At 33.2% G+C, this 11,368-nt stretch overlaps 1 protein-coding gene across 7 annotated transcripts in view; it reads left to right on the forward strand.

The window, feature by feature from the left end:
* The window catches only part of RNPC3 (RNA binding region (RNP1, RRM) containing 3), a 62,747-nt gene that overhangs the window by 9,064 nt on the left and 42,315 nt on the right, over positions 1-11,368 (forward strand). For 5 of the 7 annotated variants that reach the window (XR_003003946.1, XR_003003947.1, XR_003003948.1 and 2 more), the window contains exons 7-10: positions 2,537-2,679; positions 5,501-5,626; positions 8,297-8,448; positions 10,404-10,565. Coding sequence is in view for 4 of the 7 variants with exons in the window: in XM_024751217.1 (XP_024606985.1) it covers positions 2,537-2,679; positions 5,501-5,626; positions 8,297-8,448; positions 10,404-10,565 (583 nt within the window). In the remaining 3 variants the exon portion in view is untranslated. The remainder of the gene's footprint in view (positions 1-2,536; positions 2,680-5,500; positions 5,627-8,296; positions 8,449-10,403; positions 10,566-11,368) is intronic. The other 2 variants (XM_024751221.1, XM_024751220.1) reach the window with 1 other exon arrangement.

The following is an 11,368-nucleotide window of genomic DNA, read 5'->3' on the forward strand; positions in this document are numbered from 1 at the left end:
AACAGTGTATTTACCCTTTTGTTCCACTACCTTCTGCCATATTTCAGGCAACTTCATAATCCATCTTCCCAAAACTTTTTATCTTTTTGAGCAGAGAACTGTTTGTTCCAGATGCCTTTTACAGTCTTCCAGGGGATTGAAATTTTTTCCATTAAGAGAATTTTGTAAAGACCAAAATAAATGGAAATTGAAGGTGCAATGTCTGGTGAATACGGCAGATGAATCAGAACTTCCAAGCCAAGCTGTAATAGTTTTTGCCTGGTCATCAAAGAAACATGTGCTCTTGCGTTATCCTGATAGAAGGTTATGCATTTTCTGTTGACTAATTTCGGGTGCTTTTCGTCAAGTGCTGCTTTCAGTTGGTCTAACTGGGAGCAGTACTTGTTGGAATTAACCATTTGGTTTTCTGGAAGGAGCTCATGATAGAGGACTCCCTTCCAGTCCCACCATATATACAGCATCACCTTCTTTGGTTGAAAACCGGCCTTTGGTATGGTTGGTGGTGCTTCATTTTGCTTGCCCCACGATCTCTTTTGTTCCACATTATGGTACAGTATCCACTTTTCATTGCCCATCACAATTTGTTTTAAAAACGGAACGATTTCATTACGTTTAAGTAGAGAATCGCATGCGGAGATATGATCAAGAAGGATTTTGTCCACTGAACTTAGGTGGAACCCAAACATCAATGCGATTAACATAACCAAGCTGGTGCAGATGATTTTCATTGCTCAATTTGGATATTTGGGGTATGTCGGCTATTTCCCGCATGCTGTGACATTGATTGTTCTCAATTAATGTCTCGATTTGATTGCTGTCAACTTCAACTGGTCTATCCGACTATGGAGCATCGTCCAGCAAAACTTTGCGAACCACTTTTGACATGTTTGACCAGTCACAGCACCTTCTCCGTACATTGCACAAATCTTTTTTTGCATTTCAGTTGCGTTTTTACCTTTCTTGAAATAATAAACATAATATGCTGAAAATGTTGCTGTTTTCTTCCATCGATATTAAAATGGCCACACAAAAAATTCACCAGTTTTGATAGTTTTTTTCTTTTAATGCACGTTGATATGACAAGCTGTCACAAACAAAATTGTTTCGAATGAAGTTAAAGACAGCTAACCGCTAATAGAGCCATCTTATGGAAAAAAACGAACGAATCTTTTGGCCAACCCAATATTTTGCTATAGTGCTCTTAGTACTTTTTTATTTATTTATTTTTCTTTATTTTTTATTAATTGGAATATAGTTGATTTACAACGTTGTGTTAGTTTCAGGTGTATACAACAAAGTGAATCAGTTATACATATGCATATATCCACTCTTCTTTAGATTCTTTTCCCATATAGGCCATTACAGAGTATTAAGTTTCCTGTGCTATACAGTAGGTTCTTATTAGTTATCAATTTTATATATAGTAGTGTGTATATGTCAACCCCAATCTCCCAATTTATCACTTCCCCCCGTTGGTGATCATAAATTTGTTTTCTACATCTGTGACTCTTTCTGTTTTGTAAATAAATTCATTTCTACCATTTTTTTAGATTCCACTTATAAGTGATACCATATGATATTTATCTTTCTCTGACTTACTTTCACTCAGTATGACAGTCTCTGGGTCCATCCATGTTGCTGCAAATGGCATTACACCGTTCTTTTTTAACGGCTGAGTAATATTCCATTATATATATATGTACCCTTAGTACTTTTTTTTTTTTTTGTGGTACGCAGGCCTCTCACTGCTGTGGCCTCTCCCGTTGCGGAGCACAGGCTCCGGACGTGCAGGCTCAGCGGCCATGGCTCACGGGCCTAGCTGCTCTGCGGCATGTGGGATCTTCCTGGACCGGGGCACGAACCCGCGTCCCCTGCATCGGCAGGCGGACTCTCAACCACTGCGCCACCAGGGAAGCCCGAGAGCTAACATTTAAATAGAAAATTTGCTTTTGTATTGTGTATTGGTTGCTTTTCTAATGTGTATACTATTAACTGCATAATTTTTCTTTATAACCCCAACACCTCAATTCCTGGCACATTGCAAAGATTATGCTAGCTACTATTAACAAATAAAACTCAAATCTTAGTAATTTAACACAATACAAGTTATTTTTTGCTCATGCCAAGTTCATTCCAAAAGTAGGGCAGAATGGTGTTCTCCTTTACTGAGTCACTTAAAAGATAAGTTACCTTCATTATTTGGTTGGTGAGGACATCACCATGCAGCCTGCAGATCAAGAAGAAAGAGAGAATTATATGTGTGGGAGTTTTTTATGCTAATATTTCATTGACTAAAATTCAGGGGAAATCTAACTGCAAAGGAGGTTTGGAAATTTAGTCCAGCTAAGTGCCAAGAAAGAAGAAACAAGTTTTGTGATTAGCTAAAGGCTGCTAAGACAAGTGTTTCATCAATATATGTCGAATGTGTAGAAGAAAATCATGAGGTAGAGAGATGTGAGAATCATGTATCTGATTGGAAATGGTTTTCTAAACATCATAGATTACCATAGTATTTTTGCTTTGTTCTTTTAATTAGTATGAGGACTATATGCCACTACATGCTCCTCTTCCACCTGCATCTCCTCAGCCACCGGAGGAACCTCCTTTGCCAGATGAGGATGAGGAATTATCTAGTAAAGAATCAGAATATGAAAGCAGTGATGATGAAGACCGTCAAAGGTTTGCAATGTCAAATAATATTTGTTTAGATTCTAAGAAACATAGAATATGGGAGAGAGATTCTCTTGCTCTTCTTAAGTTTTGAATACACTTCTTCATAATTCGGGGTCTTTAGAATTTGTCCATCCCCAACTTCCCATCATGCTATAGATTAAGACCTGAAACTAGATATCAAGACTTAAGGAAACATTTTTGTATTGTGAGTAATTTTTTGGATTGATGATTATGGTATACGGTTGATCCTCATTATTTGTTGATTCTGTATTTGCAAATTTGCCTACTTGTTACAATTTATTTATGATTTCAGTGTCAATAATTACAGTGCTTTTATGGTCTTCTGAAGACAGCATGTGCAGAATGGTGAAAAATTTGAGTCTCTTGACATGCACATTCCTAGATAAGGTAGAACAAGGTGACATTCTGCCTTCTTGCTTCAGCTCTCATACCGTAAACAAGTGTCTTTTTCACTGTCTACTTTACCATGTTTTGCACATTTTTGTGCTGTTTGTTGTTGATTTTGCTGTTTAAAATGGTCTCCAAGCATAGTGTTGACGTGCTGTCTAGTGTTTCCAAGATCAAGAAGGTTGTGATGTGCTTTATGGAGAAAATGCTGTGTGTTAGATAAACTTTGTTCAGGCCTGAGTTATAGCACTATTGACTGTGAGTTCAATGTTAATGAATCAACAATATATATTAAATAAGGTGTTCTTAAACAGAAACACGCATAAAACTAGATATGTATTGATCAACTGATTGAGCACGTGCTTGCAGGAACATCACTGCCCTAGGGGCAGTGATCCATTATTTATTATTTCAGTGTTTGTGGAGACTTTACAGAACAAAATTAAGTTGTATTTCTGTTTTTGTCAGCTTATTCCCCTGGACTTTATTCACCTCAGAATAATTTCTAGAGCAATTCTATAGGATTTTATACAAAAACATTCACAAAAATTACTGCAAAGGGATTATTCTTTTATTGGTTGTTCTTGATGATCTACATATATTTTGTTTAAAGCTTCTGGCAAAGAGCAGTAAATTGTTAATAATGTTCAGGTATATAATCCACAGCATAGCCTAAAACAGGAATTGCTAAACATTTTCTATATAGAGCCAAAGAGTTCTGTTATAGTGGAAAGCAGCCACAGATGATACCTAAATAATTGGATGTTGCTGTCTTCCAATAAAACTTTTTGTTTAAGAAAAACAGACACTGACTAGATTTGTTCCTTTGGCTGTAATTTGTCAGCCCCTAGCCTAAAAGACCTGTGTAGGCCAATGATGGGAATCTTAGGCAGATATGCACAGAAGCAACCAGATACAGAAGGAGTGGTTGACAGGAGTCAAAATCCAAGCAGAGAATCTAAGCAACATATACACGTAATCAGCAGCAATTTGACTATTACTGAGGCAACATCCACTTGAGTAGTGGCTCCATGTATTTTCTCTTTCTTAAGGAAGGAGTTATGTTGGAACTACTAAAATAGGAGTGAATAGAGTATCTGTCTTGAATAGAGACAATAAGGAAGGCTGGCAGTTCTTCATAGACTAACTTGTTAAATAAAGAATGTAGAACATTGCAGTGGGCTAATTACTTAACCTGTAAATTTTATTTTCTTTATAAAAATAATGATAGTAATGAGAAATGCTTTAATAGGCTAGCTAAAACCATTTTTGTTTTTGTTTATTTATGTTTCCATTTAGGGATGTAGTGAGGAATTCTGCTAATTCATCTTAAGTCATGAGAACAAAGCCTTTGCATGAACTAACCTCTGGTTTCATGCTTCTCTGTTATCTTCTGGAAATATAAAATATGCCACTATGTATTTGTCAGCAGATGTCTATTGATTACTTACTTAACATATGCCTTGCACTGTGTAGAGCCTTAGTATACTTTGGGTGAGCAATCTATGAATATAGACATATATTTTGTATAACTGGATTTATTCATAAAATTTTTGGTAAACTGTGATTGTTAAGAGGCTTTAAAAATTTATAACATGTTTTCATTTTTCCTCGCTTAAGGAAAAATGTTTAAAATTTATTTTAACCAAATTCTTCTTTACTACATTTTACTGTGCTTGTTTTGCTTTCAAATTTCACAAACTTAACTCTGGAGAAGTAGAGCTGTGACTAGTGGTGTTTGAACTTGCTCTGTGGAAGCACTATATCTGATCCTGTGGAAGATCCAAGAAAGCCTAGACAAGATCTATTCTAAATATTATTCATAATCATAATGGAGATAAGCTATGTATAAGGTATCAGTTGTCACCCCTTGATTGTTTAAGCTACTTCAGAGTATAGTATTTGAAAACTGTTCTCAAGTATCTTTTTTATATAATGATGCTTTCCAACAATCATGCACAAAATATTTTTAAGTAAAAGTACTTAAGTCCAGGTTCTCTTTAATAATTAGAATATGAATCAAAATAATTTTACTACATTCGTAAGGTCTTTTGAATATTAGTCAAGAAAAGAGCAATAAAGTTACAAAGATTATATTTAGTGTATTTTGTTTAACTTGGAATCAAAGTTAGTCATTTGGGCAACTAATAATTTTTTTAGTAAAACATATCGTTAAAAATTGCAATTAAGTAAATTCCAAATTCCTTCAAACAAAGGTGAAAGTTGAGCAAGGAGATTTGTAACTCGAGCTTTTGTCAGATTGATTATATCTTATTTGATGGCTTAGAGATTATACTTATGCCATATAAATCATTTTATAATTTATAAGCTCAATACAAATTTGTTTAACAAAAGCAGTTGTAGATAGCTATGCTTCTACACAAAGAAATCTTTTCTACTTTTCTTTCCTCCAATGTAGAATGACCAAACTAATGGAACTAGCAAATCTTCACCCCAAAAGACCAAAAACAATAAAGCAGCACCATGTGAGAAAAAAGAGAAAAATAAAGGATATGTTGAATATACCATCATCTGCTTCACACGGGTAATTTTGTTTTGGATTATAAGATAAGGGTTTTGTATGTACTTTGTCTGATTGCTTAACTCAAATCATACCTCACTCTGACTTTTATTTCATCAGTCCACTGGTTTACCAGTGACTGATTATTTGCCAAATTCACAAGTATCCTTAATTCTCAAAGTTGACCAGCATTTGATACTATTGACTACCCCAGGTTTCAAAATTGTCCACCCTTAATTTTACATTCTCTTTTATTTCTCATCTTACTTTCTCTCTTCCTTCCTACTTTTTTCTTTTGTGACTTTCTCTGACTCACTTGCTTTTTTTTAAAATACTGGATTCCATATACTCCTGTCCATTGTCATTTTCTGTTCATATATTTATACTCCTTGTTAATATCATTAATTTTTTTATGGTTCACCTGTTGCAGCTAATAGATTCCAAATCTCCATCTCTAGATTTAACCTCCTGAGATCTAAAGTCTTCATTTCCAGCTTCCTATTTGCATACTCAGAGTGTCTTGTAGGCACTTAAGACATTATCCAACACAAAATTCATTTACTTTCCTTTCATTATCTCTTTCTCCTCCTGCATTCACAGTTTTGATGATGGCATCCATCACCAGTGTGTTTATATGAAATTTTGTTAATTTCTCCTAACTCCACTACCTGATACCAAACATTTTTTTTACTGCGAAGTACCCTACCTGGTAAAAGTTCACATGGCTTAGCACACAGGACCCACCTTTAAATATTTATCAAATATGTGATAAGTTCTCTGCTAAATATTATGTGGTTTGGATCATTCTTCCAAAGCTCAATGCTATCTTTTCAAACAGTGAGTTAATAGTCTTATAGGTAAGTAAGCCATATGCACAGATGACTGTTGCATTAGCAGTTATAATAAATGACATAAGAAGAAGATGTAATTAAGAATGAAGTGTTATGAGGAAGGAGAGGTCACAGCCAGTCAAGAAATTGGAAAGACTTTAAGAGAGAGGAGACATTTGAGCTGGGCTTGAAGGATGAGAGGCAAAACTTAGGCAGGGAAGAGATATCCAGTGTGAATGAAAAAGTGTTTCCAGAGGTAGGAAAATTTGGTGCGTAGGAATAGAAATGATGAAAGGGAAAGCTGGAAGGTTGTGGAGAGATCTGCCTTAAATGTTAAGTTATGGTGTTTGAATACATTGAGGGAACCATTGTAACGCCACTGATATTAAAAACAATTAAGAATTTCTGTCAGACTTTGTCACCTTGTAATAAACTTTCCAGGAAAATTATGTAGATGTTGGGTGATGGTCAGGGCTATGGGTACGAAAGAATTTTATTAGGTATAAATTAACTTCCGACTATGTCTTAAACTTTCAGTTAGAGTAGAGAAATTGCCAGTGAAATAGTACTTATTACTGTGTATTTCGTTTGAAATATATTGTCCTTTTTTTCCTTTTTCACCGATTATCTGACATTTTGCTTAACAAATTTTCTTTGAAATTATGGCAGAAATTTTACTTGCCTTTTTGCCATAGAATTCTATGTATTTTAATATCTTAATCAGATGAAAATTACCATTAATTGCAATTTTAATTTTATTCAGCTTTTCTACAATGTAAATTTCCCTTGAACTTGTAAGTAACTTTATAAATAGAGGAAGAAGTTTGTTAAAATTATCTTTTTACATTTTTAAAGGAATGGGTCTTTGGGTTTTTTAAAATTATTATTTCATGTTAAGTATACATAATATGATGCATATTTCCCACCTATGTATGTTTTGACACCACAGTCCCATGCTTTTGATCTGTAGCAGCACCAAACAATTAAAAATTAATACAGTTGACCCTTCAACAGCACGGGTTTGAACTGTGTGGGTCCACTTATATGCAGACTTTTTCTCAATAAATACTACAGTACTACATGATTTGAGGTTGGTTGAATCCCTAGATATGGATCCACAGATATAGAGGAACCATGGATATGGAAGGCTGATGAAGTTATATACAGCTTTTCAACTGCTGCAGGGTTGGGGCCCTTAACCCCTAAGTTGTTCAAGGGTCAACTGTAATGTGAACCAATTAAATTTTCCAATAGCCACATTAAAAGATAAAATTAATTTTAATAATATATTTTATCCAACTGATTATATCTGAAATGTTCACATATAATTAATATAAAATGTTATTAGAACGTTTTATATTTCTTTTTTCACACAAAGTTGTTAAACTCTGGTGTATATTTTGTACTTAGAGCATAAGTACAGCAACATTTCAAATGCTTATTAGCCACATGTGGCTTGTGGCTACTGCATTGACCTGCATAGGTTTATTATATATAGTATATAGAATACAGTGCATAAAATGCTTACATTAAACATAGAATGAACTTTTTTGCTTATTGGTAAATATCCTGAAGTTTAGAATCAATAGTCCTAAAGTCCTATTTCTGTCATTTACTGAGTGACTTTATGCAATTTCTTAACACCCTTTAGCCTCAAACTCCTTATCTGTCTAAACTAGGAATTTAATAATACCTATATGAGAACATTTGTTAGGATTTATTGAAGTTAAATGTAAGTTACTTTGTTCAATGCCTATAGTGTGTTTTATCAGTGTTAGCTTTTTAATTTTAAAGTAAATATGAAATGTTTTACTCAAAATTTTATTTGCAATTACAAAGTAATGCTGTGATTGTTTGTAAACAGCAGTTTACATCCAGTGTTGTTACCTTCGGATGTATTTGACCAACCACAACCTGTAGGTAATAAAAAAATTGAATTCCATATATCTACCGACATGTCAACTGCATTTAAGAAAGATTTAGAGAAAGAACAAAATTGTGAAGAACAAAATTGTGGTAAGCGTATTCTAGTTCTTTAACATGCTATGTAAAAATTCTTCTCAGTTTTTTTTGTATTAGAATTAAATTTTATATGTTTCTTTTTTTTAGTATTTGTGAATATATTTAAAATATGCAATTAGGTCTTTGTTAGTGTCTTAGAATACAATCCATTTTAAACTTTCTTATATAACTAAAATTGGAGCTTAGTGGTAAGATTGTCACAGTTACCTTTTGCTAGTAATGAACTCTAGGGTGAGGTTTAGTCTCATTTTTGCTGATGTTTACACTAAAAATGTGATAAAAGAGTTTCTTGTATTGATCTGTTTTTTCATTGCTTGTTATATGTGATGCTCTGGTTTTATTAGTACAGTTGTATTATTGGTTAGGAAAACAAGCAGTGTGATTGTTTTTTGAGTTGTAGATTTCATGTAAAATTTTTTTTAATCCAAAAGACATGGAAGATTGTTTACAAGATACTATTTGTTAAGTTTGAAGATAATGTATTGAAATTACAGATTTTTTTCTGCTTATTTTAAACATTAATTTGATGTTATACTACAGTGGCATTTCCTTGTTCTTTAATTTTTAAATTTCAGGAATAATACCAGCTTATAGAAAATATAATCAAAACAGGAGCATATAAAGTTTTAAAAAGTTAACACCTCAAACCCCACTGTTCCCTATCCCAATACTTAGAGATAACCATTGTTAATAATTCGGTATGAAAATAGTCCTTCCAGATCTTATCCTATACTTGTGTATAAACATTTTATTTTCCCTTACTTCTTTTTTTAAGTAGCCATCATGGATTACTTTTTTATGGCTGCATAGCACTCCATAGTATAGTTATAACAATCTTTATTTAATTATACTCTATTGATAGAAGTTGAGGTTGTTTCCGTTTTCTTTATTATTACAGCAAATTCTGGAATATACATTCTTGTACATATATCTTTGAGCACTTGTGTGAATATAGGATAGAGTTCTAGTAAGTATTGCAAATGTACTGAGTGATAAACTGTAACTGGTTTTAATTCCTGTCTCTGATGGTTAGTGAGAATGCATTGCCTTTTCAGATAGCTCCTTTTTTGTTTGTTTCAGTATTTATATTTGTATTTTTGTAAGGTTTTCTATCTTATCTCATGACTAATCACCCCTTGACACAAATTTTTATTTTTTTAAGTTTAATTTACTTAAGGACTTAGACCTTTGTGAGGGGGGGACAATTGTCCCATTCTGCATCAACGTAGAGTAATGCTGAATTAACAGTAAAAACAGTTTTAAAAGTTTTTTTTCTTACTAATGCCTTCAGGCCACAGGAGGTCTGTTGGTACGATGGCTTTCCTATGTTATGAGGAGACTTTTATAATCCTAAATATGGCATGTTATTTGCATCATTTTCACAGCTTTTTTAGGGTTTTGTTTGTTTTTTTAGGTAGTATAACTAGATTTTTTCTACTGAATGTTTAATCCTGTCCTTCCCAACCTTCTCCCCCAAGTCAGTTTAATTTTTGCTGAAGCTAAGATTCATGTTTTCTGAATGCAATCCATTATGTTGCTGTGTTGTAAATTTAAAATGTATAATGGTTTTTAATTTTCCTAATTGAATAATTAGGTGTGCAAATATTCTTTTTCCTGACTTTGATTATGATTGGCTCTTTTTTTTTTTTTTTGGTGGGAAGTATAATGGATGTTTTTTAGTACCCTCAAATGGAAGTGTCTTCTTTTATGATTTTCACGTTCTAGTGGCAGAGTTGAGTAGTCATGATAGAAACCATATGGCCTGCAAAGCCTAAAGTATTTACTGTTTGAACCTTTATAGAAAAAGTTTGCTTATCCTTGTTTCAGAGTATTGAGAAAAACACCAAAGAGTTTTAGTGCTAGAATATATCTTAAAAATTAAAAATGGAAAAGAAAAACTGTTTTGAAGGGAGGGATTTTTAATGGCTGATGTCAATGTTAACTCTTAGACTTACCTGCTTCTGAAGTTGATGCATCCAATATAGGATTTGGAAAAATCTTCCCAAAACCAAATTTGAGCATCGCAGAGGAGATTAAAGAAGACTCTGATGAAATGCCATCAGAATGTATTTCTAGAAGGGAGTTGGAAAAGGGCAGAATTTCTAGAGAAGGTAATTTTCATGAAATAAATGAGCATTTATTCCATTTTACATTTATTTGGCCCTTCAGAAGCAAAACAAATCTCTTCATGTTGTTTACTTTATTCAAAGCACATGCTTCAAAACATCTCTCCAGTTAATGATTTTTTTTTGTTTGTTTTTTTGTCTATACATGTATTTTTTATTTTTTTTTAACATCTTTATTGGGGTATAATTGCTTTACAATGGTGTGTTAGTTTCTGCTTTATAACAAAGTGCATCAGTTATACATATAACTTTTTATATAATATAATATGAATATGAATATAATATGAATAATGAAGTGATCACTTCATTATTAAGTAGTGTATTGTTTAGCCTCCATGTGTTTGTATTTTTTACAGATCTTTTCCTGTAATTGATATCTAGTTTAATGGCATTGTGGTCGGGAAAGATACTTGATACAATTTCAGATTTCTTAAATTTGCCAAGGCTTGATTTGTGACCCAAGATATGATCTATCCTGGAGAATGTTCCATGAGCACTTGAGAAAAATGTGTATTCTGTTGTTTAAAATCTTGCTCTTAAAGTCCACCTCCTCAATTTGGGATGATTCGTTGTCGGAAGGAAGGAAGGGAGGGAGGGAGGAAGGGAAAGAAAGAGGATAAAGTAAACTAAAATAAAGTTATAAAAATTAATTATTAAGAAAAAAATTTAAAAAAAACAACAGATGGATAGAACCCTAGGACAAATGGTGGAAGCAAAGCTATACAGAAAAAATCTCACACAGAAGCATACAGATACACACTCACAAAAAGAGGAAAAGGGGAAAAAAT

This window comes from Neophocaena asiaeorientalis, unplaced genomic scaffold, assembly GCF_003031525.2.
Source record: "Neophocaena asiaeorientalis asiaeorientalis breed wild unplaced genomic scaffold, Neophocaena_asiaeorientalis_V1.1 scaffold147, whole genome shotgun sequence".
NCBI classification, from domain to species: Eukaryota; Metazoa; Chordata; class Mammalia; order Artiodactyla; family Phocoenidae; genus Neophocaena; species Neophocaena asiaeorientalis.